The following is a 27,332-nucleotide window of genomic DNA, read 5'->3' on the forward strand; positions in this document are numbered from 1 at the left end:
AAGACAACAACCGGTGCACCACCCTCTCACCCCAAACTTTGGACTGCACACAGATGTCGCTTCTTCTTCTTGTTTGACTAAAATGTGAATGTATTTTAGGGTCAACACCCCTTCCAACTGGCTAAGAAGTAAGACGAGCAGAGGGGCCAAGTCCTAAGGCATATGTTTTGACCAGAAAGTGGAGTTGCCAAGACAACATCTGACTGTGAGACATGTTGATGAGCAAAATGGTTTGGTGTGTTGCTTTTTAAAGGTGATGCTACAGAACGGCCTTCACTGCCACACACTGCATGCTATACTACGTCCAGAAGCGTCGCTGCTGATGGATAGCTTTTGGGAGACATTTTGTGAAAAGAAGCACTTGATGTGCACAGCTCACAGGGTAATGATTCCTTCTGCATTTGATCTGAGGGGAAGCAGCTTTAACATCCAGGGCGTGAACGAGCGGCTCGCTTCATTCACATCATGGCTGGTCACATATGTGAAAATGCTGCTTGTTTTCGAGTTGATCATTCAAACCTATCCTTGTAACTATTGTATCATAATGATTGTGTGTGTGTCTATATTGACAGTCAGGCTTTGTATGTATATACTATATATTTATCTATATATGGATTGCAAAGTAGCCACATCCATAGTACTGCATCAATAAGCCGCATCTGCACTCAATGTTTTCACCATACAGACATTTAGCAGGCAGAAGCTTGGCTTGTACATGTACATGATAATATCGAGCAAGCAAGACCTTCCTTTCCGCGGGATCCGAGTCAAGGCGCACGTGCCTCCGTTTGGGCACTCGCAGATCAACAATGTCGAGAGCAGTTTTGGCATCGATTGACGCACGCGGATAAACAATGTCGAGAGCAGTTTGGGCATTGCTTGACGCACGCACGCACGCACGCACGCACATGTTATTTCTTTGACAAGCTAGTGGAGAAAGCATTCCTTCAGTCACTATTGACAGCTCCCTTGTTGTTTCGATCGTTTGATGATTCCAACAAGTTGAGGCAACCAGTAACAGTCCAATGCCTACATGGGGAAGTATTGAGCTGAAAACAGTTTGGTTTGCATCTTGTCATTGCACCAGAAGTGAGTATACTATTGCAGTTTGTAGGGCTCACATTTGACCAGATTAACATTTGGAAGGTCAGAGGTCACTGCTCACAACCTCGCAAACATGTGAAATGGACATGTTAACATGTTAAATGGAGATAGGATGACTGTCCAGAAGGGGAACTTATTGGTACACTATATTGAATATTTGATTGTATTGAGAAAAAGAAGCAGCTATTTGAGTCTAGTATATTTTTTGGTATAGTTTCATGCATGGTCTGCTTCAGATCCTTTTCATTTTTTTTACTTGTTTTATTATTCACTCTCTGGTGATTTTCTTTCTTTCTTTCTTTCTTTTCTTTTTTTACAATACAGCATACACAGATTTAGAAGTTGTTGTTGTTTTTCCGCCTACCACCACCGCAATCAACTTTTTTTCATCCATGAAACGTGATTGAAGTGTCGATTTGCAGATTGAATTGACAGGGTTTCAGAGAGAAATTAGGATTGACAGCCAATGTTCATTTTCAGGCGCTAGCTAGTATTTGCCTATTTGCAATCACTAAGGAGCACCACAGATTAGCTTGAAATGATTCATTCAAAAAACATGTCAAAGATCAAATAAAAGCCATTTTGTCACTAGCTTGGTCGTCAAGTCAAAGTCTTTCAATGGTTTTGCTCCTGTCGTTTTTGTCCATTTCGTATTTCTACCTAACTGATTCCAGAAGTTGACAGAGTCATGCTTTTGTGTCAGAATAACTCAAGTTTCCTGCTGCAATTGAGACTGTTTGAATGAAAGCTCATGGTTGTCTTGTTGTATGGTTTTCTTTGCCGCGGTGCCATTTTTGTTCCACTAAGTCGGTCGGGGATTCTTTGAGCGCATCCAGTCCTCTTCAAGGGAAACATTTATCAAAACCATTTCCTTTTGCTGTATATTTAGTTTTCTAGAAACATTGTAGGAATAAGAAATAAGAATCCAATCTTTTTTTATTTGGAATCCACCTGAGTTAAATGTCCGACGACGGACGGACGGACGAGGGCATTATACACACTGCATGAGGTTGGTACGCTTTGAACTAGGTCTGTTGCTTTTTTTTTCCTTTTCCTTTATTGATCTGTACAAGCATACATACAATCTTGAATTTGCTCATGCCGAGTTGATTGAAATGTGTCAAACGTTTGTGCAGATGTGTGTGCCGTCAACATCGGTCAATTGAGGCGTACGTACAGAAGATCCACGTATTTAGATAAGTGTGGTGTCTAAAAAGAAGAATGTTTTGAACAGTAAATATGCTGACTTTGTTTTCCAAAATGTGTCCTTTTTTTCTTTCTTTCTTTTTTTTAAATACACAACGGCAGCTGTCAGTACTGAATGCCAAACTGTTTTTCCTCAACTTTCATTGAATGGGAATTAAAAAAAGAATAATTCAACATTCCTTGTGTGCTTTGTGCACGTAAGTGTGCTGAGTGCATGATGAAATTTGTGATTGTGGCAAAGTGCTTATGCAGAGCCAGACAGTGTTCTGTGTCGGTTTGCCATGCCATGCCATGCCATGCCATGCCATGCCATGCCATGAGGCTGGGCAGATTGGATCGCTGTGCTCCCATTGTCACAGTAAACATGCACGCACGCGCGCACGTCAGTATGTGTTCCCATTTTAAGACCACCAGGGGCTGCCAGATACTTCCATTTAATCCGAAGCCCCCTTGGCAAGCCATGAAAAAAAAAGAAAAGGAAAGGAAAGGCAGCTCCCAGCAACCAGTGGCATTGTGCTTATGGGCAGCAGAACGAAAGGACGCAGCTGCGGAAACATGGCTTACCAATGCAGACCAAATTGAAAGGTAAATACCCCAATGCACATTTGTCTGTTCATTCAATTTGATTGACGAGACAAATGGTGCAGAAATGTTTCTTTTTCGTTGAGAAAAGCGGCGAATCCATGGACAAGTTGATGTTTGATTGCATGCTCCTATCGAACAATAAGAAAGCATTTGTATCATTTCAACGTTGCTTGGTTTTCGACGGAAATCTCTGACAAGATGACATTGCGAAATCTCCTCCTCCCATTAACCCCGAAAACACCTCGGTGGGGTGCTTTTGTTCATTTTGCCCTCCAGAACCTGTTGCAGAGCATCTTCTTAAACCCATTTTGTGATCGAATGTCCGGCCGGATATGGGCAACGGTTCAATAAAGGCCCCGAGGACTGAGGAGAACACCTGCTTAGTCTCCATGCGCACAGACTCCCCGAGCCTGGACACAGAAATTCTCAGGTTGGTCAGTCCGATTCTCGTAAATGTCCGAACAAGTCAAGTCCGGCAAAAGAGTTGATGTTTGCATTCGCAGCCGCTGGCTACTGGCCGTCTCGCACTCTGACGACGACCGTGGTTCCATTTCAACCTTTGTGGTGACAAGCTTAACCATGACAGTGACAGACGTTTGAAATGGCCTGCTAACCAATTGGGACTGATTTGTAGCCCTGGATGGATGTCATTTCATTCGTTGCATGCCAGAGTAACAACAGAGCGCAGAGCTGGACGCAGAAGGCCAAACGTTTGGACAAAGTGCAACGGAGTAACTCAAGTATCTCATCGAGAGAAACCCATGGATTTAATCCCGTGTGGAAACAAATAGCAACTAGGTCACAAACATCATCAAATTTGAGACTCGTCTCTGATTTAGGCCTATATAATTCGACTTGACCGACGCCACTAGCGTAATCAAGGACCGCCGACATTCATAAAGGAGCAAGGCCACTAACGTAATCAAGGAGCGCCGCCGAGGTATTATTCCCCCCAGTAGGTTTTGGGGATGAAGGGCGACTAAGTCAATAGATCCGTCGACTGACGGATGCCATTTATGATGCAAGTCAATGACGTGATGTCATCTTTAGTAGACGTCTCCTTTAAATGAGGAGATGCCTCCATCCATTCAATATGTTGACCCCGTCCGTCCCACCTCGCGACTTGAGATGATAAAATGCCCCGACCGATATTGACTTGAAGTCGGCTTGTTGTTTCTTTGCAATCACTCATTGTGACGCTTTGTGCACATGTGTATCATGTCACATCATGGAAGTGCTGTGTTCACATTTGAGCTTTCGTTTGTTTTTGTCATGTGAACGAGTGGAAAAAAAACAAACGACAAATCCCAATCGGGCATCCAGCCCTGCATTTGATCTTTGGGCGCTCGCTAATTCCAATTTCTCAATCTCAGGATGCGAATCAACTGCCTGGAGTTGGAGCTGGTACGGAGGGACCAAGCATTAGCAGCTCAAGAAGTTCACCTCCAGCATCTGCAGAGGGAGCTAAATGCCAAGGTGTCCCAGATTGACAAACTCCAAGATGCTATCGGCTACAACAAGGGCAGCGGCTTGGGAAGAGCGTGTCACTGCCGCCTCAGCGTCGTCGATGAAGGCGTCGCCGGTCGTTTCCGCAAGGTGGCCGCGGAGGACCGCCAAAGGCTTAAAGCAAAGGAAGGCGTCTCTGCCGAGCCGACTTCTGAGAACTTCTGTGGGGGACTGAGACCTTCTCACATTTCCATGCTGAAGTCTATCCGCAAAGATTCAGAGTAAGATTGACTCAACTTGCACTGTTGCACCGTCCAAAACATGCGGGAACAGAACAGGTGGCAGGCGTGCTAAGCAGACGAACGGGCCACGAGTGTCGGGCGGGAGTGCCGCAGGGTGTGCTGATGAACAGGTGCCGGCAATCGGTGCTGAGAGAAATGGGGGGGGGGGGGGGGGGGGGCGCTGACCGCGGTGCTGAAATAATAGGAAGAGAAGCGCGTGGAAGAAAGGAACTAACCGTGGTGCTGATCGCGCGGCCACGTGACAGGCTGTCTGTCATCCACCTTCACCATAAAACAATTTGACAGAGTATCGATTGAGCTCATACGGTGGGTCATATATTGCCATTTCCGTTCTCCAATGTTGCCAGTAAGATGAAAGGATCCGAGCGAGCACCTACTCGGCCGATGCAAATGGGATCTTGGCTAGATAATAGGGAAAGACAAAGAGCAACCAAAGGCTCCGGGCGGGATGTGAAATCATTTTGCCTTCAATTAGGCAACCCACGTTATTCTCCACAATTCGTTTAGCATCTTCTTTTTTACTTTGACATCATGTCTGTGATGTGCTAATGAAGAGGAGCGCGCGTGTGCACGCGGACACACACACACACACACACTTTTACAGAGGGTAAGACCTGAACTGAACAATAAGCCTATTCCACATGCTCCACTGGGCCCGGTTCTTTGGAAAATGAATGAAAACAAAGGATTTCTTGGGACAAATAATGACCATCCGAAGGAAATATGCTTTTCTATTTACAATATACAACTCTTGCTTCCTTTCGGAGGTGCAATTTACGAGCTCTCGTTTAGTAGACGAGAGGGAGCAGGATGTTTACTCTGCAATCGTAGGCAAGCATCGGAAGCAAAAGAGCAAAAAAGAAGCTGGAAAAGAGATTTGGTCCAGTCAGTGTGGTAGGGGAGGGAGCACAGGATTTCATTCAGTCAACAACCAAATGACTTGTTCCCTTTTCAGAATTAAAAAGCTCATGAACGACGCCATCACAAACAACGACTTCCTCAAGAGACTGGAACCGCAGCACACCAGGGAGATGGTTGACTGTATGTATGAGAAGGTGTACACGAAAGGACAGCTCGTCATACACGAGGGCGAATCTGGAAACTACCTCTACGTTTTAGCAGGTCAGTTGACAACTCGTGGATTTCCAAGTCATGTTGCAGATGTGAAACACTCGCAGGGATCTGTGTTGCGTATTCCGACGGTTATGTACGTATTTCCCACTTGTTGTTCAAAACCATCATCAGTACATACACTTGCTACGATAACCATTTCAAAAAGCAAGTCCCTATTCCGTTTTGTATTTCAGACGGCTCGCTCCAAGTCATCCAGAGTGGAAAGCTGCTCAGTGAGCTGCGTCCTGGCACAGCATTTGGAGAATTGGCAATTCTGTACAATTGCAAAAGAACAGCCACTGTGAAAGGTACAAATGGGAACTTTGATGTCGATAGCGAGCGAGCGAGCCGTTTTTCACAAGTCAACTGTTGCGGCGGCGGCGGCGGCGGCGGCGGCGGCGGCGGCGGCCTTTTTCAGCTGTGACAGAGTCCCGCGTATGGGCCTTGGATCGCCAGACTTTCCAGGCTATCATGATGCGGACCGCACAAGCCAGGCATGAAGAGTATTTCAGCTTTTTGCGCAGGTAAAGATGGAACCCTTTTGCTGGAGGGACCGAGCTGCACCTGGACTAGTAACAAAGGTTTTGGTTTGGGAAAACAATGTCGACCCATGGAATGTTCAACTACAAATGCAGAGAAATGTTTTGATTCTCAATCTGTTTCTTTTCCAAGTGTGTCTCTGCTTCAAGAGCTGCCAGAAGAGAAACTTGCCAAGATTGTTGATTGTCTTGAAGTTGTGAGTCTTGAATTGAATTGATTTTCACAGTCACGTTTCTTTCCTCTCTATCGTTTGCATGTGGAACAAATGTGGTTTGGGTTTTTGCAGGACTATTTTGAGAAGGGAGATTACATTATTCGTGAAGGCGAAGAGGGGGATACATTCTTTATCATTGCAAAGGGACAAGTAAGATACACACCTGCCCGCGCACATATTCCCAAGCAGCAAAACAGATATCAAATATACTACACATCGTAGTAGATTGTTTTGTAGGTACGATTATGAGTACCTTTTCTCAGTTTTGTGGCAGCAGAGCAAAGTGATTTGGAAATCTATCTATCTGTAGGTGATTGTCACACAAAGCACAGAAGGTTTTGCTGAGCCCCAGCAAATCAAGACCCTTGGAGTTGGACACTATTTTGGAGAGAAAGCTCTCATCAGGTTTGTCGACGTATTTCTTACTTGTCAAACACCGGATGGATGGATGGAGGGATGGAGGGATGGAGGGATGGATGGATGGATGGATGGATGGATGGATGGATGGATGGATGGATGGATGGAGGGATGGAGGGATGGAGGGATGGAGGGATGGAGGGATGGAGGGATGGAGGGATGGAGGGATGGAGGGATGGAGGGATGGAGGGATGGAGGGACGGACACACTTTGTAGATCTGATTTGATGCCTCTAAATAATGCCATCCTAATGTTGTTGATCCAGTGAGGATCTCCGCTCAGCCAACATCATCTGCAATGAGAATGACACACAATGTCTCGTGGTGGACAGAGAGTGAGTAGAAGCTTTACTCTGACAGCAAATCAAAGTGGAATGTTACAGCCTGCGAGAGTTGCATTTGTCTAGAATGAGACGCTTTCATCCAAACAAAACAAAAATGGATTCTCTCTTCAGCAACTTTAACCAGATGGTGGGAACCTATGAGGAACTTCAATCTTACCTGAAGGAATATGTGGAAGAACTTTCTCGGAGTGACCAGAGGAGGAATGCCCTGTGAGTGCAAGAGCGGCCGACGCGGCTGACGCGGCCGACGCGGCCGACGTTCCAATCGATTCAATTGTCAACAAGCAAATCTCTAAGTTGCCGTCATATTGGCGTCCCAGGCCGCATTCACCGCACATTGATTCTGCAGAAGCCCAAGAGTTGAGAAGGTTAAAGGAGAAGCTTGTCCCCTTACCACAACATCAACCTTTCCAACATTTGGAGGTGATAGCAACGCTGGGGATGGGAGGATTTGGACGCGTGGAGCTGGTACCTTTTCCGCATTTTGCATTCCTGACGTTCCTATTTGCACACATGTACACATTTCACAGCTGTGTATGTTGCAAAGATGGCTTCCGTCTTCAAAAGGTTGACAAGAAGTTTTGGGACGGGACCCGTTGTTCATACTTGCCTTCCTTTGACCGTGTTTATTGTGGCTCAGGTGAAGCTAAAGGACGAGGACGCCACATTTGCTCTGAAATGCATCAAGAAGAAGCACGTGGTAGACACCAGACAGCAAGAACACATTTACTCAGAGAAGAACATCCTCCAGCAAACCAACTCGGCATTTATCATCAGGTGAGCGAGCGCCTTTCCCAAACAAAGCGAAACTTTGACCTTCCCGTATGGAGAGCGTTCAAGTCGACCCGATGACACGGATAGCGGGAGAATGAAAAAGTTGCCCTATAGGCTGGCGTCCGTTGCCAAGGGCTGTGTGTGCGCTGCAGAATGCCGCTCGCGCTGCCGCCGGGCGGGCGGGCGGGCGTTCGGGCCACAATTTATCTGGACTTTGGAGAACAAAAGCCTTGTGTACAGTCTTGCGCATAGAGAAGTTCAGCCAAGATGTGAGCTGGACCTTTCCCACACTCCCGCTCGCTCGCTCGCTCGCTCGCTCACTTTTTGCTTTTGGTTGTCAGTCATGTTCATGTCCCGGTTCTTGTCATTTGAGGTTTTTTCGAACATTTCGTGACAATAAACACGTCTACATGCTGCTGGAGGTGTGTCTTGGAGGAGAGCTGTGGACTGTGCTGCGTGACATGTGAGTCATTTTGCAATCCAAAACGCTTCCAAGGGTGGCAGCCAGGCAGGCAGGCAGGCAGGCAGGCAGCCAGCCAGCCAGGCAGCCACCCAGCCAGCCAGCCAGCCAGCCAGGCAGGCTTTGAAAAATGTTATGAAAGATTTGATTTTCTTCTTTCCCTTGGAGGAATTATTTTGATGAAGCCACGGCCAGATTTTGCATAGGTTGCGTCTTAGAGGCTTTTGATTACCTCCACACCATGGGCATTATATATAGAGACCTCAAGCCCGAAAACCTTCTCCTCGATGCCAAAGGTTACGTCAAAATGGTGAGTCAAAGGTCGTAAAGAATATTTCATTGGTTGGGCGATGACAGACAAGTTTTGTGATTTGGGCTCCCGCAGGCAGACTTTGGCTTTGCAAAAAAGATTGGTCCGGGAAAGAAGACCTGGACTTTCTGCGGGACCCCAGAGTATGTGGCTCCGGAGGTCATCATGAACAAAGGCCATGACTTTGGAGCTGACTGTTGGTCTTTAGGAATCCTCATATTTGAACTTCTAACTGGCAAGTAAGCCAGTAGATTGGAACATGCATTCTCTATGTAAAGGGGGATGGGGAAGAAAGATGATAGATGCGCTTGTCACGACTCGTCCCCGGTTGCTTTATGATGTGTGTAGGTTGCCATGGTTTGTGTTGGCGTGGTTGTCTTGATGACTGGAAAGCTTGTGTATGTGTCGAGCTGAGCACAGAAATGTCCATTCTTCAATACCCCATGTATTGCTTCATGAATCCATCCAGGTTTTGGATATTCTTTGCCATTTGTGGTATCAACACACCATGTCTTTTCTTTCCAGCCCCCCTTTTGCTGGATCTGACCCCATTCGGATCTACACCATGGTCCTCCATGGCATTGAGAAGGTGGACTTTCCAAAGAGAATAGGCAAGCGTCCCGATGACCTCATCAGGAGACTCTGCAAGTATGGACCCGGATAGGGTAATCCTACTCGCTGGCATTTTCATTCCAACGATGTATCATTTCAATCTTATGCATGGAATATTTCTCACATGACGTCACATTAAAGTAACTTACAAGGCTAACCGGTTTAAAGTGTGACACTCATCTCATTCTATGTGTGCTTTGTGGTGGTCAGTTGTTTGACAAGAATAATGAATCAATCATGGGTGGAAATAATGTACGTACGTACGTGCATTCCACTCCTTTACATCCAGGTTAAACCCAGTTGAGAGAGTGGGGAACAAAAAGAATGGGATCATTGACATCAAGAAGCACAAGTAGGCCCGCTTCAAACATCCCCATAAAACAATGGTGTGATGTCAATTGGATGGCTCATGTCACCTCTTGGTACATACAGATGGTTCCAGGGCTTCAATTGGGAGGGACTAAGGCGCTGCAAGCTCTCATCTCCCCTGAAGAGAGAGGTAAGATCTTTGGCGCGCGCGCACACACACACACACACACACACGTATAGTAACGACATGCACGTAGTATCAAATGTCATGCAAAGAGTGTGAGTGTTGTGCAATAAACAGGATGAATTGTAAATTCAGGTGTGAGCAAAGCGACGGTCCAATTTCTTTCCACAGCTGAACGGCCCACTGGACCACAGCTACTTTGACATCTTTCCTCCTGACACAGAAATGACCCCTGAGGAGAATTCTGGCTGGGATAAAGACTTCTAATCCCTATCTTTGAAATGAATTGAAATATCTGAAGAAGAAAAAAAAAACGAAAACACTTTCTAAAAAAAACTGTGTGAAAAATAAACCATTTGGGGCACCTTTTTTTGCTTCAATTCATTGGATGGGTCCTTGTAGTGCACCCGCCTTGGCCAATTGAAAGCGGTATAACACACAAATGCATAGATCCATGGAGACTCATTCACGTCATTCTCTCTCGCTCTCTCACTCTCTCCCCCCCCCCCCCCCCCCCCGTCAAAAAAGCTGATAAAGACAAGACGAGAGAAAAACACCATTCCGACTCCAAAAAGCAAATCATTATTAATCTTTTCCATGGTGCCTACATTTTCAAGTGTATTTATATTTTATAGGCTATACCCAACGAAACCAACAAAACTGAAGACATAAACGGAATTTCAAAAGAACTCAAATCAATTTTATGATCAAATCGAAAACCTGTTTTACAGCCTTTCTTAAAATGATATTCGTTTTACTTATTTACTTTGATTGGTGTAAAAAAAAAAAAGAGTTTAATTAAATCTAATTATATGCGTTTTATTTTTATATTTTTCTTTTGCCTATTTATTAAGTTACTATACTGGGCATATTTATAGGAATGAAAGAATATCGTCTTTTTTGTAAAAAAAAAAAACTTTTTTGTCTTTTTTGTCTTTTTTGGCAACTACACCGACGTCAATAAATAAAATGGAGTAAAAGCACTAATAGAGAGCTTTGTCGCTCTCTTGTGGCGGTATAATACGTACAAAAGAAATTGTAACTACCCGTCGCAAAATGATGACGTAAATTACGCGACAAAGCGCTACACGGTTACAGCAACAACAATTGCGTAATTGTCCGGCGGACACCGAGTGGGAAACGTCGAAGCGTAGCTAGCGATAACCGATGTCTCGCTTGCCGTTTTCCGTTTGCAGCTGCAAATACTTATTTTCAAAGAGTCTTGTCTGGGAATCACCATTGACGGGTGAGTGACTCTTTGGTTATTTTAAATTGCAATGTTACTTCACTTGCAGTTTTGCCCTGAGGCTGGCTAACTATGCCCAATTTGAACGATCTCATTTTGGGTTGCACCCAGGATGGTTCCGGTTAGCCAGTGGTGTAGTAAAAGATCGAGAACCTCTGAAGAAAGCTGTAACTCCCCAGGGGCGCTTTGACAAGGACGAGGCGTCAAACAAGGACGTTCTGGAAAGTAAGAATACTTGATTTCATTCATTCTTTCTCAGACTGACTGCATAACTTGTCGTCCGTCCGTCTGTCCGTCCGTCTGTCCATCCTCAAGGGTTTCCTGAAGATGTCAATCCTGTGACCAAGGAGAAGGGAGGTCCCAGAGGTCCAGAGCCCACTCGCTATGGAGACTGGGAGAGGAAGGGTCGCTGTGTGGACTTCTAGTTCACTGTACCTTTGCACCTTTGTTTTTTTCTTCCTTCCCTCGGTGGGCATAGGCTCTTGTGTTGAATTGTCACTGTTGGCAAAGAATCTTTCCTGTTTATTTTGCTAGCTTCTGGATTTACGACAGCAACTTGTCATGCGTCAAGAGTCGGATTAGACGGATGTAACAGAGAATTCAGTCAAGTACTATAAGTTTCTTTTTGCTCTCATTTGTCCAATGTGGCCCGGTGATTAAAGAGCACTGCTTCTGGGGGTTTCCAACACAACCCTTGCCCACTTTTTCAAAGACGCTGCTCACAGAATCATTCTTGATGTATATAATACGATAAATGGGCCATGAATTGAACTCAAAAGCTTTGGGATCATTCTTCTTCATCATCATCGGTTTAAAGTCCGCTTTCCAGGCGCCGCTGGGTTGGACTGGGTTCTCGATATGGCCTTCTTCCACCGGGAACGGTCCATGGCCATCTCGTGGTTGATTCCGAGTGCCTCTTCTTGATTCTTGATGTATGTAATACAATACATTCACAATATACAACTCCAAAGCTCTTGAGACTTTCTATATACACTAAAGAACAAGTTCTCAAGTATTATTCACCATCGAGGCAGATACAGACGGCTGTGACTGATTAGAGAGCATCATTATTGAACTCAGAGGATGCCTATTTTTTGAAAAGCCACTCAAATGTGGATTCCTGTTCACGGCGCAACGCTACCTTGCCACATTCAATATGGCAGCCACGTTGACTTTATTTTGACCGCTAAACGAGTCATCGGTGTATGAGGCTAGCACCAAACGAAACGGCTAGTCGCTAGAACTAATGGACATTCGAAGATAATATACTTCGGTTATTTGGGTAAGAAAGAAACTCGACCACGTTTTCTAGGTTTCTGCCGGTTTTCAGTTCGGTGACCTGGTTAAACAAACTTCATTCATTGCTTGTCATACACTCGGCGAACTAGATTTTCGTCAATCAGCGTTTTTGTTTCAATTGCAGGGCTATGTAGATTTTTCACAATTATACGCCGATACAATTGGCTACAGAGTCTGAGTCTAAATGTTGAATTCCTCATGTGGAAGGTTTTTTTTAATGTTGCGAAACTGAAGTTGTTTCGAGTTTTGCACAGCTTTCGGTTCGGGTTCATATTAGTTTCCACTTTGTCTCCTGAGCAAATGCTAATGGTTTTCGAAATGTATGTAGTGTGCCTGTTGCGAGATTCCTTGCACGGTACCAACGCCGATTAATGCCTCGTGATATATGCGAAAGTCAAAACAAAAAAAACAACGGCATTGTTGTGTGATTCCGTTAGTTCACTTCCCTCTACGTATGATTCATTACCGCCGGACGGCCGGCAGTGTATGAGAAAATGTTATGCGCTTAATGTTGGCAGGAAAGACTGCATGATTGCGCTATCTTTGCGTCTAATACCAGTCATCTATCATTGTGCTATACTATTAAAAAGGAAATGATGCCCATTTTGTTTGATGCTAATCCCTTGTTAGACCCTTGTGAGGATATATATATCTCCATGTCTTTCACAGGAACTTCATAGATGACATTTTATCCAATGGACACCACTGAATGCGGCCGGTCATGGAAGTTGCACGCTCCAGATACACACGGCATGAGATTGACTGCAATGAACAGTGCGAGCGACAAAAGAGCAACAGAAGTGGAAAAGGAACAGCCCCAGAAAAGTGTTACCATGGCGCCTTCTTCCTGGTATCTGACTGACCGGCAGTATGTGATGAGAAAGCCTCAGTTCTCCATCGAAAACTCGTCTATTTTGAAGAAGACGCAGCAGCAGCAACAGCAGCAACATCAACACGGGGCAAGTAGAGTATTTTTGTCCTACAACTTTGATTTTCAGTTGCATTGACAGTAGCAGCAACAACGACACAGGGCAAGTACAGTATTTTTGTAGGACTACATTGATTGTAAGTTGCATTGACATGACCCATGTAATAGCTAGCCTTGTCTCATAAGATTATATTTGTGTGCCCCACGTCTTTTTTACCTTCCTCAAATGCTTTAATCGACATTTTTGGTATTTCACAGGAGCTGCACGTCAGTTTCCGAGGGAACAGAGGTCAGCATTCCGCCCGGATGAATGGTCTGACCAGGTTAGGAGAAAACCTCAATTCAGTGAGCAGCAGCTTCAGTCCCACTGACGATGTTGCCTCTCATTCAGCTTCTAAAGACGTTTGCAGCTCACTATTGGGTATCCCAGATGTCAACAGTAGGTTATACGAAGAAGAAGAAACTTTAGTTGGATCCACTTTGACCAGAAGTGAATGGCTCCAGTGTGGCCTCTCCAGCAACATTGCAAAGCTCCAGCAAAAATCCCGTCCACAACTATCATCCACTGCTCTGTACCCTACCTATAGCCCCAGCCCGCCATTTTCTTTGGCTAAAACCGAGCTGAAAAAACAAAAGACTTGCTCTTTAGCCGAGGGGCCGAGAAGACGATCCATGACATATCACCAAGCAAACTATTGGGACTGTGCAATCCCCAAGTCTTTGCCCAAATTCACCAATAGGCACTCTGCTTCTTGGGATCCAAACAAGGAGTACCGAGCTTTGCTCGACTACACTTACCCCCTCAAGCCCGAGCGGACGGACGCAACGTGGGACAACAGCACTGGGTTCCAGGGTGACTCTCCGGACCTCAACCTACAAGATTCTGGTATCCAACTCAATAGCCCTGGTAGCACCGTCCTGTCTGTGTCGGATTTAAACCTGAGCAACAGCGTTGGGCCAAAGAAAGCCTGGGACACCTTGGATCGGGAAATCAATTCCTCTGCAGAGTTGTTTTTGGATAGGTTCGACTTTGTTACGGACCGAGATCTGCTCAACTGTCACCTGGGTAGAAGTCAGCACCATCCTCCACCATATGCGCAATCCTCCTCCGTCGTCCCAAGTGTCCTTCCTCAGTCCCAGTCTGTAGTCGGGGATCTTGACAAGGAGTTCTGGTCCCTGCCTGATAACCTGGAAGAGGTGCAACTCCTCGCTCGACAGGTGAGTGTTGTGGAACTTGCATTTCCTTTCCAAACTTGCAGTGTGGGTGGGCCCACTTTCACCAAGGGAATCTAGTCAAGTCAAGTTGATTTGTATAGCCCTAAATCACAAGCAGTCTCAAAGGGCTTCACATAGACAAAAATTGACAATTATTCTCAAAGCATCCCCTGATCTTAAACTCCCAATCTGGAACCAGTTGTGTGAAAGTTGCTCAAGCAATCCAGTTGTTTTCCTTTCTTTTGCACGCTACTGTTGTGGTAGCCAACCAGAGCATTTGTTGAAATAGCAATGACGCCGATCCAGGTCTCTGAGCCACACTCTCGGCGACCATCCCTACCGATATCACGATATGTGGCACGGAGGTTGAAAAATACGTATGACCGGAGCTCTTTTCTCCCATTGAAGGTCAAGGAGGTGACAGCCAGGTTGAAGCGTATGGGCCCTGCCTCCAATCTCCTGACTCTATCACCGCCAGAGAAACAAGTGGCCAAAGAGGCTGGGCAGCAAGGTGAACAGAATCACAATCAGCTTTATTGGCCAAGTTTGTGCATGCCAAACAAGGAATTTGACTCCAGTTGATCTCAGCCTCTGTACAACATTTAAGGTGACTAACAACACTCGGGTGACTAACCACATGGAATGCGACCATATCCGCTACCATTTGGAGCCATTCTATTGTCATTGCCCAGGTTGAGTGTTGTTTCTTCTTCTTCTTCTTCTTCTTCTTCTTCTTCTTCATCATCATCAGCTGATCATACTAACTCTGAAGCAGCGACGAGTGTGTTGATGGAGTCTGTTGGGTCAGGACTGACTCAAGACAGTCTCGAGGTGGTGGTGGAGCGACTTTGCGGCGTCCACCTGAGAGACACTCACAAGGAGGAGCAGGACCAAAGTTGCTCTCTGACGCATCATATACGCGTAAGTATACTAAAGAGAGACACTGCTTGGAGTGGCCTGGTTCTGGATGCTTCCAGTGTTGAGATTAGTATTTTTCTTATGATACTTTTGTTTTGTTCCAGATGTTTTGTTCACTCTTGGAGCAATACATTCACTGGCTCTACGAGGTTTCCGAGAAGACGGACGTGTGGGCTCGACCCATTGACAACATGAAGAGGTCACTTGCCGAATATCAGGTATCATCCACAATTTCAGAAGTTCAAAAGCCAAAGTACGCATTTGACGCTACGACTTGTCGTTTCGCTCTCCGGAATTTCAGCGAGAGTTGAGTTGTCATCAACATCTGACCTCTCATGTTCTGCAAACCGGCGAGCTTCTTCTAGGCTTAATGGACAACACGTCTCCACGTAAGGTTCCTCATTGGCATGGTTGAGAACACCCCACTGGGGAGAAAAGATTCAGCTTTTGTTTCCATCGTTTCAGTGTTAAGGAACACGCTGCTGTTAATTGAGAGGCAGTCGAGAGTCGTGGAATATCGCACCCAACGCTTGATGTCCTTCGCTGAGCGCTGAGACTGGGCGGGCAAAGCAGACAGCGCGCTCTCTCCGGATGAATGAGCTGACGTTCAAGACGCTAGCAGGGCGGGACGCTTGATCCGGCAGAAAGTGGCCCGAGCTGTGCGCTCGTGTCAAATGAGAGAAGTCGTATACAGCCGTTCCAAAACCTTTGTCTTGTTACTCCGTCGTTACAAAGCCACTCCCTCCCATTTGCCAATAGACCCGAACCCCAAAACAATAGAAACCTTCCCAATATCCCATATACCTAGTACGTACGAGTCTTCACAGCCTTTGGTTAGTTGAATGAAAATAAAAAGAGTTAATACTTTGTTGACAGCCATCTTTGCGAATAATAAGCTTCTTTTTGGGCTGTTTCTCTCCCGGTGACATTCACAGTTGTGCTGAAGCCACTTGCTGCAGGTGCCTTTTACGAAACAGTGTCTTCCTTCCGTATGGCCACTCGTCCCTTGTTGCATTGCGGTCCAGTAGACAATCTGAAAGCTTTTCGAGACCTCCCCAATACCTTTCCGCTATATCAACCTTTCTTATTCCCTTAATAACCATTCTCACATTGATTGTTCTGTGCATGTATTGTACCTTTACACTAAATAAAAGAACAAACACTTGATCTTGTCACGTGTCCCGCCCGACTCCTTCTGACTGGTTGGTCAGTGCGCATGGCCGGTCCGGTGTGCTACCGCCTCCTTCGCTTGAACTCAGTCACATTGCTTACAGGACCACCCCGACAAAAAGTTCTAAACATTTATTAACACACAATAAATAAATGATCGATTAAAGTCGACCACACTATTCGAGGTGGGCAGAGCCCGGGACGGACGCAAAAATTGGCTTCAAATTGCCGTCCACTCCATTAAGATGTATGAATGAAACAAGAAAAACGTACAAAGAAAATGCAAATCCATCAACAAAACGGATTTGAAAAGAATTGAAACTAATCTGCGGATAGGAAAACATGTATGACTGTATTGCAAAGTTTTGCAGCAGTAGGGAGGCCTACTGGAAATCATTCTTCCAAAATGAAGGGTGTCGTACAAATGCTTTTTTGAAGCACTTCAAACGACCAACGGATGTAGCTAAAAAGCAATAAGAAATGAACGAATGGAACTAAACAGCAATAACAAATGCCTATTTGTTTGTATCCGTTGAAAGGAAGGCTCTGGTTAGATTAGGTTTGGTCCATTTGCCAAATGTGAGACAGGGGTGAGACATTTCATGTTATATTTTCTCCGTTCACTAGAATGCCTTGTTTTACATGAAATGAAGTCATATTCACGTTTGCTCTACCATATATGCACGTTATTGCCATACGCATTGCCTGTATCGTCAATACAATAGTATTGATGCTGTTAAAAGAACCCCGGTTTATGAAACTGTGGGTTCGTCTTCATTTGGCGCGAAAGGAAGGCAAAAGCACCGCCCTTTCCGCATTACGGCATGCGTGGACTAGTCTAACTTAGTATCGGAAATGACATTTTATTTTTCAATGTAAAGGTATAGAAAATGACAGCTGTATAATATGCGGTAACGTTAGCGTGTTCGGTTTTATGTTGAAAATCCCAAACCAAGTTTTCCGTCTTTTTCTTGTTGTCTCTTTTTGAACTATCTGCTTGATGAACAACGTTGACATTCGGCGTTACGAAAGCGCTTGATTCAATCAAATTGAACGGATATCGGTTCACTTTGGAACTAACTAGCAGTTTGTATCCGCTGGAACTATCTTTGTTCCTGCACTTTCGACCAAATAGTAGCTTCTCGGTACGAACGCAACGGTACCAACTGGTTGTAATTGTCGAACGTTTTCTATGTAGTCGACTTAAATGTTTACTTTGTTTCCAGATAAAGCGTTGTCCCTTCCTTCCCTTGGAAACCATGAGCTGGTAAGATGCATGAATTTGTGCTTTTATTTGTTCAAAGTGTTGTCTTTTTGCGTGCACACCACGTGTTCACGTAGACTTGCCCAAAAGATTGAAATTCCTAATTGTTAGTCAAGCATTCCGACACAGCACTTAGTATTCTGTGCCATCTTTCGCCCGGCCCGGCCCGGCCCGGCCCGACCCGACCCGACCCGACCCGACCCGACCCGGCTGCCTGGTGACGCGCCAATGATGCCATGGCGTCTGACTAGTAGGAATGTAATGTGTTGTGATGTATTGGCCTTACTACGTCTTAGTTGCTTTTATTTAAGAAAAACAAATCCCTCCCACGCATTGCACCCATTACCAGTTTTATTATAACCATAGTGAGTTGTCCAATGATGATGTCAAAAACGTTCAATGTGTAAATACAGTGACAGTCTGTTTGAGTCAAACCCCAGTAAAAAGGTTTTGCTCACTCTGTTTCGTTTGTTTGCTCTCTCGCTCATCCCATCTGTGTCTCTCTTTTCATGGACAGCATTAAACAAGAACCTGGAAGTGTTTCCCCTCAGTGCCCGAAACCTGATGAGTCTGAGGAGCCACTGGGAACAGCAATGGAGACTGGAGCTGCAATTGGTAAGTAACGGGAAGTACATTGGCCTTATCAGGAAGCAAAAGATGCCCTATTGCTGAGAGATAGTCTATTTTGTTCATGTCTCCAACATTTGACGGTGTAGAGTCACGTCGGACGCAAACGCATCGTTACATACCGATCGATACCAGATAGACATGGCACCGTGGGTTGCGTGGAGTAATAGTCTCACATCTGATTTTTTTTTTTTTTCCTTGTCCAAGATACCAGTGTGAAAAGTGAGAATATACCATCTGAACTAATTGTCACCAAAGAAATGGAGGAAGAGGAGAAACTTCTGATGGAAGAAGGTGAAAAGAAAGAGAAGGAAATGATGAACAAGGTGCGTTCCAACAAATCACTCTCGTTAATTACATTGCACTGCTCCGCTATCATGACAGTCCAGCTTTTTAGTTGATTTTCACCTTTTTTGTAAAGACCTCTTGAAAGTGAGTCAACATGTGATGTCATTTCATTCCGTGACGGTATATGTTACTTGACTCGTATCTACCAAGCCCTATCTATGGCCAAGCCCAAGTCACTCACCGAATGGGCAATTGAACAGGGCTAGCCTAGGCCTAGCCTAGGCCTGCCCAGCGTGCGATAGCCAGACCGTTAACAATAGGAACAACTTGACTTTTGTGTTGCCGAGTCAACGACAGACAGGGACTTGGGAAGAGGAAATAGCAGGCATGGGCCAGCCATGATCAATTCCAACATTCGTACATTTCATGCCACAGCTGACCTGATGTATGTAGAGTGAGCTACGTGGTTTTGGTCTGGGATGGTCTGCTTTAACAAGTCAACTGTTTGCGCCTCGATATGTTTCCAAAAGGCTCGGCAGTCTTTGGAGAGAGACAGTCACGAAATGCGCTTCAAAAGACTGCAACATTTGCTCCAGAAGAGCAACATCTACTCCAAATTTCTGCTGACTAAAATGGAGCAACAACAGAACGAGGTACTAACTACGTAGGAATGTGCTGACGCAGCACTCGTCATAATAGGAACAAATATTGTGATTAGTGCTCGGAATGGTTGCTCCTTAAGAATTGTTTGTTGCTTTGTCTTTTTTTTCATACCAGGAGAAAATCAGGAAGGAAAAGATGGAAAAGAAAGTGAGTCCATTTTGTGAGCGTGTGTCTCCTAGTTTTACAGACATGAATGAATGGAATGAACCTGTTTGTGTTTTCTGCGCAGAATGTAAACGGCACGGAGCCAGGAAAAGGTAATGGTTGATTTTCAACAGAGAAAGTAGCATGAATGTTATTTCCCACTGTTCAAATTGTGATTCTTTTTCCACTCTTCATTCCAAACTAGATCAAAAGAAGAGACGAAGGGCCGATGACTACAAAATTGCCGATGTCATGTCTAAAAGCGTAGGACTCTTCCTTTTTTCTTCTTGTTTTGTTTTTCTTTTTTTTGAAACCCCCTTTTCTGATATTTGTCTTGCAGCAAATCATGTCACAGGCAAAGAGGGTTAAAGTGGAGGAAGCGGTAGGTAATGCGCGTTGCCTTTTTAAATTGGACCTCAGTCTGTTTGGTTCAAAGCACTGTAGGACTGAATAATGAGTGTTCCACTTTGATGTTAGGAAGCAGCCCCTGCCCACAAGAAGCTGGACGCCAGCGACCTGGAGAACATGAGCGATAGCAACCAAGACATCAAGAATCGTTTGGCGGAGACGGTGCGAGATAATGCCAAACATCTCCTGGACCCTGACAGGACGGTAAAAGGAGAGGCGGTGCCTGCTCAACAGCCGCAGCTCTTCACCGGCGGGGTCATGAGGTGGTACCAGATCGAGGGCATCGAGTGGCTTCGAGTGAGTCGTCGTTTCAGCCTGCTCGCGCTTGCCCGAGAAAGCCCTGCTTCTCTTTGCTTTTGAAAGGCCATTTGAATCATCCGTCCGACACTTGGATCCAATTTGCAGAATCGCACCGCGCTTGGGCTTCTGATCAATCTTTCTTCCATCCAAAAAGGTGACCCACCGACCGACCGACCTTGTGTTTTGATATCAGATGTTGTGGGAGAACGGCATCAATGGGATCCTTGCCGACGAGATGGGGCTGGGAAAGACAATCCAGTGTATTGCACACATCGCCATGATGATTGAAAAGAAAGTCTTTGGGCCATTCTTGGTGGTGGCGCCACTTTCCACTCTGCCCAACTGGATCAATGAGTTCAAGCGCTTCACGCCAGAGGTAAGAGAGGGTGGGGTGGGCTAACAACGTCAGGTTCAGGGAAATAAATGGAAGTTTGTAACGTGTCAACTCCCGCCAAAGGTTGCAATCAATCCAATCCTTGCACTCCTTGTTTGCAAATCTCAAGTTTGCTTTCTGATTCCAGCGCTGAAATATTGTCACATTTTGTCCTGATGTCAATTGTGTAGGTGTCGGTCCTGCTTTATCACGGCCCCCAATCCGAGAGGGGCAAACTGCTGAAGCACATGCGCAAACCCCAGGGCCCTCTCAGTATGTATCCTGTCGTCATTACCTCCTTTGAGATTGCCATGATTGACCGAAAGTACCTTCAGGTATCGTCTCCGTTCCGTTTCAACGTTGAATACAGGTTTTAAAAGCAAATGGAAGGATTGCCCTTTTTGTTAGTGTACAAACTGAGCCCTCGCTGTTGACCAACTGCATATCTGTCTGCCCCCCCCCCCCCCCCCCCTCTAGCGATGTCAGTGGAAGTACCTGATTGTCGATGAAGGCCACAGAATCAAAAACCTCAATTGTCGACTAGTGCAGGAGTTGAAGATGCTACCCACAGACAACAAGCTGCTGCTTACCGGGACTCCACTCCAGAACAACTTGGCTGAGCTCTGGTCCCTTCTCAATTTTCTCTTGCCGGAGGTTTTTGATGACCTCAAGAGGTAAGACCTCTTCCAGCCACTAGATTGGCGACTGTTTCAAAATTCACACTACAAAGTAAGTTGAGGACAATTTTCAAGCTGACATGGTCGTGCCACAACACCACCACCACCACCAACTGTGTCAAAAGAGAGCGACTGTTTGAATGTGCTTGGGTAGTCTCATTGAAGCCAATCGACAAAGTCACTCTGACAACAGTAACGCCTGGCTTATTTTATAGCTTTGAGTCTTGGTTCGACATTGACACACTCGGCGAGGCTGAAAGTGTGGTGGCTGCTGAGCGCGAGCAGAACATCCTAAGCATGTTGCACCAGGTCAGCAGCGCTCGGTCCCCACAGGCACGCCTGCACGCCTCGTCTCTGTATTGCATGTATCGCTGAGCCGATCGTTGTGACTTATTTTCCTCTCAGATTCTGACTCCATTCCTGCTGAGGAGACTTAAGACGGATGTAACGCTGGAGATTCCTCCAAAGAAAGAGATCATTGTTTACGCCCCTCTGACGGCCAAACAGGAGACTTTCTACACTGCTGTGGTGAACAAGACCATTGCAAAAATGCTTGGTCAGCACAAGGTATCGTCACAAACTTGAACATCGTGTGTCGTACTAAAAATGAATGGCGTTACTTTATTTCAGCGTTTGGAGAAGCGACTGCTACCTTTCTCTCTCTCTCTCTCTCTCTCTCTCTCTCTCCTTGCTTTCAGACCGAAGGACCGGCACCTTTGACGCCCGATGGCAGACCAAAGCGACGCTGTCGAAAGCAGGTCGACTACAGCGAAGCAAAGGATCAGACGGGCTTCGAGAAATATCTGGAAAAGCTTCAGCAGGAGCGGGAGCAGAGGTCAGAAAGCAACCTTCCAGACTCCGCCTGGCTCAATCAAATAAGCGCCAGTCCATCAAAGAAGTTGCTTCTGCTTTCAGCTCTTCTGCTGCCGTGCTAGACATCCAATGCCCTCTGGATGCTCAGATCAATTTAAAGATGCAGAATATTCTCATGCTGCTAAAACGATGCTGTAACCATCCTTACCTGGTAGAATACCCCCTGGATCCAGCCACTCAACAATTCAAGGTCGAATATGCAGATTCCGCTTATTGCGGCCATATGGGGGCAGGCAACACTCTCATTTTCTGCCCTGTACCGTTTGTTGACGCAGATTGACGAGGAGCTGGTTCAGTCTTCAGGGAAATTTCTCATACTTGACCGACTTCTGCCTGCGCTCAAGAAAAGAGGACATAAGGCAAAAACGCCGTCCGTCACCACGCTTTACTGAAAAGTCTGCCGTGGTCAATTGATCACGTTTCAATACACTTGACTCTCTGTGGTTCAGGTGCTCCTCTTCAGTCAGATGACTTCCATCTTGGACATTCTAATGGATTATTGCTATCTACGTGGCTTCCAGTACAGCAGATTGGATGGCAGCATGTCCTACGCCGATAGGGAAGACAATGTGAGTGGAAATAAGATCACGCTCAGTGAATGTGCGCACACACACACACACACGCATCTTGATGTCCCTGCTACTCTTTTGTTGCCAGATGGGCAAATTCTCCAAAGACCCAGAGGTTTTCCTTTTCCTGCTCAGCACCAGAGCTGGTGGGCTTGGGATCAACCTGACGGCTGCTGACACCGTCGTTATTTTTGACAGTGACTGGGTAGGTCACCGAGCGGACTGTACATTTTCAAAGCATTGGGAGGATGCCAGTGGCCTTTATTGTGAACAACAATCTAATCCCTAACACGCACACACACGAAATGGCTGGCTCATCAGTATGCATTTTAGAATCTTGATTTCATCAGAACCCCCAGGCAGACCTCCAGGCTCAGGACCGCTGTCATCGCATTGGGCAAACCAAACCAGTGGTGGTATATCGTCTGGTCACAGCTAACACCGTCGACCAAAAGATTCTGGAGAGAGCCTCGGCAAAGAGGAAGCTGGAACAGATGGTCATCCACAAGAGTTAGTCCATTTGTAGTAGTGTTAGTAGCAGTTAGTGTGGCGCTTTGTTTCTTTTCAAGAGCTGCAGAATCATGTCCTCTCACATTAATCACAAATGTCAAAACAGTGGTGGGGAAAAAAACAACAATTTGATTCATTTCCTTTTTTTTCCCCCCCCCCCTCTCTTTCTTTATTACATTTTATGATATTATTGTATCGATATTTTTTTTTTCCCATTATGTCTATGTATATTTTCTTGACTCTTTATTTCCCTATCTCTTTTGAACGCAGATAAATTCAAAGGTGGCAGGGCAGAGTTGAACCAAACTAAAAGCTGCATTGATCTGGATGAGCTGAGGGAGCTGCTCCAAGCCAGAAACACTGAGAGGTAAGTGGCAATATGCTTCGACATGAACTTGAGTTTTTCTCGACTGACTTTCACTTTGGCTGTCTTTTTCGCCATTTCCAGGGAAGTGAAATCATCGAGCGGGCAGGTGATAAGCGATAAAGACCTGGAGTCTTTGTTGGACCGTAGTGACTTGCTGGGTGGGTACTCGAGGATTTATTTGAAAAGAAATGATTTTGTCAGTCAAGTTTCTATTGAATTTTGGTAAGGGGAAAAAAAAAAACCCAAATCTTTATGACCAAGAGCTTTTGCTTCTATTTCAACTGCAGCACATACCAGAATGAAATGTGTGTTACTTTGTGGAATTGCAGATAAAGACAAAAAGGCAATGAGGAAGGAGAAGGTTGGTGTCTTCAGAGTTATGGAGGCCACGCAATCATCAGACATGGCCCTGATTTAAAAAGATCCGAAGAGTTGACTTTGCTAACAAACCTTCCCTCCGAAGTCAACTGAAACTCTGCTTAGGTGACTGCAACAATTTGCTTGCTTTGCTGTACTACGTATTTGTAGGCTCTTTTGGTTCATGTTGAGTGTTTTCATTGTACTTGCCTCACTTTAACTCCTGATGCTCTGAAAGCAAGGAATATTCATTCATGCTCTGTAGTAGCATTGACACTGATCACCTCTACAGACCACAACAGTCGCGTTTGTATTTGTGTGTGTGATGGGATGAGTCATTGACATTTCTTGGTTGTGTATTCCTGTTTTCATTTGGATGCTGCAGTGTGACTAGTAATTGACCAGTGACCAGTTGAAACAACTCCATGAAAGTACTCTCCTATAGTTCTGTAATGCATTTGTTTTAAGGTTCTAAACACTGTAGGCATTGTTCCCCTCGATCCTCCCAATAAAGTTGCATTTATTCCCTCCCCATCCACTCGATTGATGTTTACTTTTGTCGGGCAGGCAGAGACGGACAGACAGACAGACAGACAGACAGGCTTCAATGCCTTTATTTGTATTCACAGTACATCATGTCTACTGGCAGGCAGGCAGGTAAGAGGAGGCTACTTTAGTTGCATCTTTCGTCCTTGCTATGAATGCAAAAGGCTCAGCTCAGCTCAGCTCAGCTGGGTGGGTGTGTTCAGATGGCACGCCAGCCAGCCAGCAAGCCGCTGTCCCTCCCTGCACACTGAATGGAACCTTCTGATTTGCCTTTCGGTCGAGGAAATGAGCACACGTTGTGGATTAATTGAACTCGTCCGGCGCACTTGTACCCCAAGTACGCAGTGGCGGGCGGCAGCCGTTTGTTGTCTGAACGAGCCTTGGAACGATGGAGCGTCTGAAGTTCGTTTTGCACTATTTCCAATCCAACTCTGAATCAATCTCCAACGGGATTTGTATGGTGCTGGCTTTGGTCAGCGTCAAGCTTTACACCAGCTTCGACTTCAACTGTCCGTGCCTTCCGCAATACAACAAACTCTACTCTTTGGGAGTGATGGTCTTTCCGCCGATTATCCTCTTCTTCCTCGGGCTACTGGTCAATCGCCACACGGGTGTCATGATGGATGAATGGATGAGGCCTCCTGGAAAACGCTCCAAAAACCTGGCTGTGGTCAAGTAAGTCCAGCAACATGAAATATAGTGAACAACTTGAAGTTAACTCCCTGAAAGTGCGCAATTTGTCCTCGTGTGTTCTCTCTCTCGCTCTCTCGCTCTCAGGTAGTCGGTCCTCCACATTTCACGATTGACACAAATGACAGAACGTGAGGAAAAGGTGAACAAAGTGATTCATCTCTTTGTGCAGATATTTATTCTCAGCCATGGTCCAGCGGGCCCTCCTTGCGCCAATGGTGTGGATCCTCGTCACCCTCCTGGATGGGAAAATCTTCATTTGCGCCTTCAGCGCGAGTGTCGATCCTGACATCTTCTCAGGTAATGCTCTGGACCCAAGCAGTAAATTGATCTTGCTTTCTGATGGATGCCGTACGCCATGTTTTCAGGTATGCCCAACAGCCCTGGACTGGATGTGATCCAAATAATGGCCAAAGTCCCCTGCAAGGAGGACGTCCTCTTCAGGAATAGCTCTTTCCACAAAGCAGTGTCTCGTTATGTTCGCTGCTATTCGCAAGTAAGGGGCCAGCCGTGAATCAATTGTGGGCACGCTGATTACTGCGTAGACCTTTTAGCAAGAAGCTTCTAGGTTGGCATTTCGACTCAGACCTTTGGCATGTTCTTCTCTTGCATTTATTTTGGTTAAGGGTTTTTTTTCAGTTTCTTTTTTTTTATGGCTGGCTGGCTTGCTGCCTGGCTGGCTGCCTGGCTGCCTGGCTCACGTGGAATCGCCTGCCCACAAACAGAACATTGATTTCAAAAGCATTTATTGCCACCATTATTACTACTGATGACTAATTTGTGTCCAGGCAGTCGGCTGGTCCATGCTCCTTTTCCTGATGCTACTGGGAGCGCTGGGACGAGTCCTCAAGCCTTGTTTCGAAGACCATGCTGCCTTCCTGCAAACACGCTACTGGAGCAACTACCTTGATGTGGAGCAGAAGCTCTTTGATGAGACCTGTGTCCACCACGCTCGAGACTTTGCTCGGACATGTATCGCGCACTTCTTTGAAAACATGAGGGAGGACGTCCAATTGGGCCCCTCGCATCATAAATTGCTCAAAGACTTCACAGAGGACTGGGAAGAGGAAGAGGAGAAGAGACTTCATGGAATAAGAAAGCAAGAGCAAGTGGACCGCTTGTTGAAAAAATGGTACTTTAGTAAGCCTGAATTGGATGTAAGCAGAGCTGCCAGGATGTGCGCTACCTGCAAGGAAGGAAGAAAGAAGAAATCGACGATTGTCACGTCTTCTTGTGGCTAAATGGTACCTCCTTCAAATTGTCCACTGTCAATTCATTATATTTGCTTCAAGTGTTATTTCATTGGATTGGATTGGATTGGATTGGATTGGATTGGATTGGATTCTAGGCGCAAGTCATACGACACAAACGCTTTGAATAGGTGATGGTACATTTTGCATAGGTTGGAAATGCACCCACATGTTGTCATGGAAACATGCAAAGAGAAACACCCAAACATTTGAAAGGTTCAAAAGGTTCTAGTATTTACTATTTAGAGGGAGACTTTTTCTCATGAAAGCCTCATGCCATTTGAGGTCAGCCGGCCGGCGGGCGGTAGATTTGAAATATTCAAAAGTCAACTGTACAGCTACGTAGATTGTATTTGCACAGCACACAGAGAACCCGACCTAACACAGGCATGTAAGAGGAGATGGCAGAGCGAACAAAGAGTTGGATGTACCTCTTGAGCTGGGGGGAGGGGAGGGGAGGGGTCGGGGCGGCTCGGCTCGGGTGCTGACAGTTGCCAACCGCATAAAAAAAGAAAAAACTAGCATCTCTCCAATGAATAGTTGCCATTTGTACACGTTGAGACTTCATTCCAATATGCATGCAGTATCATTAGTATTACCTATTAGCTTCCACGAATGCATTGGGCGAGCAAGCTTTTCCAGTTCCTGACTTGGCTGCGTTTGCACGTGTTTTCACTTGTAGGTTTGTTTTTTTTTTTTTTCAACTTCTTCTTCTTCACTGGGGAGGAAAC

At 45.6% G+C, this 27,332-nt stretch overlaps 6 protein-coding genes and 1 long non-coding RNA gene across 21 annotated transcripts in view; 6 read left to right on the plus strand and 1 right to left on the minus strand.

The window, feature by feature from the left end:
• The window catches only part of col13a1 (collagen, type XIII, alpha 1), a 40,627-nt gene extending 38,932 nt beyond the window's left edge, over window positions 1–1,695 (plus strand). For all 14 annotated transcript variants that reach the window (XM_061286001.1, XM_061285999.1, XM_061286003.1 and 11 more), the window contains one exon: window positions 100–1,695. In XM_061286001.1, coding sequence (XP_061141985.1) covers window positions 100–132 — 33 coding nt within the window. In that variant the 3' untranslated portion in view covers window positions 133–1,695. The remainder of the gene's footprint in view (window positions 1–99) is intronic.
• Window positions 1,696–2,558: 863 nt separating this feature from the next.
• On the plus strand, window positions 2,559–10,287 carry LOC133158664 (cGMP-dependent protein kinase 2). 2 transcript variants are annotated; one of them, XR_009715264.1, is made up of 20 exons: window positions 2,559–2,895; window positions 3,172–3,325; window positions 4,269–4,622; window positions 5,599–5,765; window positions 5,951–6,064; window positions 6,175–6,280; window positions 6,429–6,492; window positions 6,583–6,660; window positions 6,821–6,915; window positions 7,193–7,261; window positions 7,382–7,480; window positions 7,591–7,738; window positions 7,911–8,047; window positions 8,418–8,507; window positions 8,673–8,814; window positions 8,890–9,053; window positions 9,340–9,479; window positions 9,716–9,778; window positions 9,859–9,925; window positions 10,091–10,101. XR_009715264.1 is itself a non-coding variant. In XM_061285998.1 (20 exons), exons 2-20 carry the CDS (start codon window positions 3,228–3,230, stop codon window positions 10,184–10,186), a joined length of 2,274 nt encoding a protein of 757 aa, XP_061141982.1. In that variant the 5' UTR covers window positions 2,559–2,895; window positions 3,172–3,227; the 3' UTR covers window positions 10,187–10,287. The 2 variants fall into 2 exon arrangements, 1 of the variants encoding a protein (XP_061141982.1); XM_061285998.1 differs by having other exon boundaries at window positions 9,340–9,462; window positions 10,091–10,287.
• Window positions 10,288–11,004: 717 nt separating this feature from the next.
• sdhaf4 (succinate dehydrogenase complex assembly factor 4) lies at window positions 11,005–11,943 on the plus strand. Its single transcript, XM_061285528.1, has 3 exons — window positions 11,005–11,165; window positions 11,277–11,390; window positions 11,481–11,943. Exons 1-3 carry the CDS (start codon window positions 11,087–11,089, stop codon window positions 11,588–11,590), a joined length of 303 nt encoding a protein of 100 aa, XP_061141512.1. The 5' UTR covers window positions 11,005–11,086; the 3' UTR covers window positions 11,591–11,943.
• Window positions 11,944–12,291: 348 nt separating this feature from the next.
• On the plus strand, window positions 12,292–16,697 carry cep68 (centrosomal protein 68). The gene is made up of 8 exons (XM_061285527.1): window positions 12,292–12,447; window positions 13,134–13,423; window positions 13,651–14,610; window positions 15,016–15,118; window positions 15,359–15,528; window positions 15,630–15,743; window positions 15,827–15,914; window positions 15,991–16,697. Exons 2-8 carry the CDS (start codon window positions 13,145–13,147, stop codon window positions 16,077–16,079), a joined length of 1,803 nt encoding a protein of 600 aa, XP_061141511.1. The 5' UTR covers window positions 12,292–12,447; window positions 13,134–13,144; the 3' UTR covers window positions 16,080–16,697.
• A 958-nt stretch (window positions 16,698–17,655) lies between these two features.
• On the plus strand, window positions 17,656–24,649 carry hells (helicase, lymphoid specific). Its single transcript, XM_061285906.1, has 24 exons — window positions 17,656–17,840; window positions 17,922–17,962; window positions 18,477–18,574; window positions 18,794–18,912; window positions 19,405–19,527; window positions 19,652–19,684; window positions 19,767–19,794; window positions 19,887–19,945; window positions 20,022–20,063; window positions 20,159–20,386; window positions 20,583–20,765; window positions 20,954–21,097; window positions 21,240–21,436; window positions 21,655–21,748; window positions 21,845–22,006; window positions 22,138–22,274; window positions 22,355–22,502; window positions 22,588–22,671; window positions 22,762–22,881; window positions 22,970–23,086; window positions 23,232–23,391; window positions 23,662–23,758; window positions 23,840–23,916; window positions 24,088–24,649. Exons 2-24 carry the CDS (start codon window positions 17,955–17,957, stop codon window positions 24,174–24,176), a joined length of 2,547 nt encoding a protein of 848 aa, XP_061141890.1. The 5' UTR covers window positions 17,656–17,840; window positions 17,922–17,954; the 3' UTR covers window positions 24,177–24,649.
• LOC133158615 (uncharacterized) lies at window positions 23,111–27,282 on the minus strand. Its single transcript, XR_009715254.1, has 2 exons — window positions 27,201–27,282; window positions 23,111–26,537 (listed from the first exon to the last, which is right to left on the minus strand). It is a non-coding gene; the product is annotated as an uncharacterized LOC133158615 (long non-coding RNA).
• Window positions 25,050–26,626, plus strand: calhm3 (calcium homeostasis modulator 3). The gene is made up of 4 exons (XM_061285913.1): window positions 25,050–25,336; window positions 25,524–25,651; window positions 25,720–25,847; window positions 26,140–26,626. Exons 1-4 carry the CDS (start codon window positions 25,050–25,052, stop codon window positions 26,590–26,592), a joined length of 996 nt encoding a protein of 331 aa, XP_061141897.1. The 3' UTR covers window positions 26,593–26,626.
• Window positions 27,283–27,332: the final 50 nt, after the last annotated feature.

Source organism: Syngnathus typhle, linkage group LG8, assembly GCF_033458585.1.
Source record: "Syngnathus typhle isolate RoL2023-S1 ecotype Sweden linkage group LG8, RoL_Styp_1.0, whole genome shotgun sequence".
NCBI classification, from domain to species: domain Eukaryota; kingdom Metazoa; phylum Chordata; class Actinopteri; order Syngnathiformes; family Syngnathidae; genus Syngnathus; species Syngnathus typhle.

Bases quoted from the DNA above. Each gene is read 5' to 3' on its own strand.
- LOC133158664 (XM_061285998.1), top strand. From the start codon at position 3,228: ATGGGCAACGGTTCAATAAAGGCCCCGAGGACTGAGGAGAACACCTGC. The intron at 4,623-5,598 runs GTAAGATTGACT...TTCCCTTTTCAG, and splicing joins TCTATCCGCAAAGATTCAGA to AATTAAAAAGCTCATGAACG. The intron at 6,281-6,428 runs GTAAAGATGGAA...TTCTTTTCCAAG, and splicing joins TATTTCAGCTTTTTGCGCAG to TGTGTCTCTGCTTCAAGAGC.
- sdhaf4 (XM_061285528.1), top strand. From the start codon at position 11,087: ATGTCTCGCTTGCCGTTTTCCGTTTGCAGCTGCAAATACTTATTTTCA. The intron at 11,166-11,276 runs GTGAGTGACTCT...GGTTGCACCCAG, and splicing joins CTGGGAATCACCATTGACGG to GATGGTTCCGGTTAGCCAGT. The intron at 11,391-11,480 runs GTAAGAATACTT...TCCATCCTCAAG, and splicing joins AAACAAGGACGTTCTGGAAA to GGTTTCCTGAAGATGTCAAT.
- cep68 (XM_061285527.1), top strand. From the start codon at position 13,145: ATGACATTTTATCCAATGGACACCACTGAATGCGGCCGGTCATGGAAG. The intron at 15,529-15,629 runs GTAAGTATACTA...GTTTTGTTCCAG, and splicing joins CTCTGACGCATCATATACGC to ATGTTTTGTTCACTCTTGGA. The intron at 15,915-15,990 runs GTAAGGTTCCTC...CCATCGTTTCAG, and splicing joins AATGGACAACACGTCTCCAC to TGTTAAGGAACACGCTGCTG.
- hells (XM_061285906.1), top strand. The intron at 22,275-22,354 runs GTCAGAAAGCAA...TTCTGCTTTCAG, and splicing joins CAGCAGGAGCGGGAGCAGAG to CTCTTCTGCTGCCGTGCTAG. The intron at 23,087-23,231 runs GTAGGTCACCGA...TGATTTCATCAG, and splicing joins TTATTTTTGACAGTGACTGG to AACCCCCAGGCAGACCTCCA.
- calhm3 (XM_061285913.1), top strand. From the start codon at position 25,050: ATGGAGCGTCTGAAGTTCGTTTTGCACTATTTCCAATCCAACTCTGAA. The intron at 25,337-25,523 runs GTAAGTCCAGCA...CTCTTTGTGCAG, and splicing joins AAAAACCTGGCTGTGGTCAA to ATATTTATTCTCAGCCATGG. The intron at 25,652-25,719 runs GTAATGCTCTGG...CCATGTTTTCAG, and splicing joins CGATCCTGACATCTTCTCAG to GTATGCCCAACAGCCCTGGA.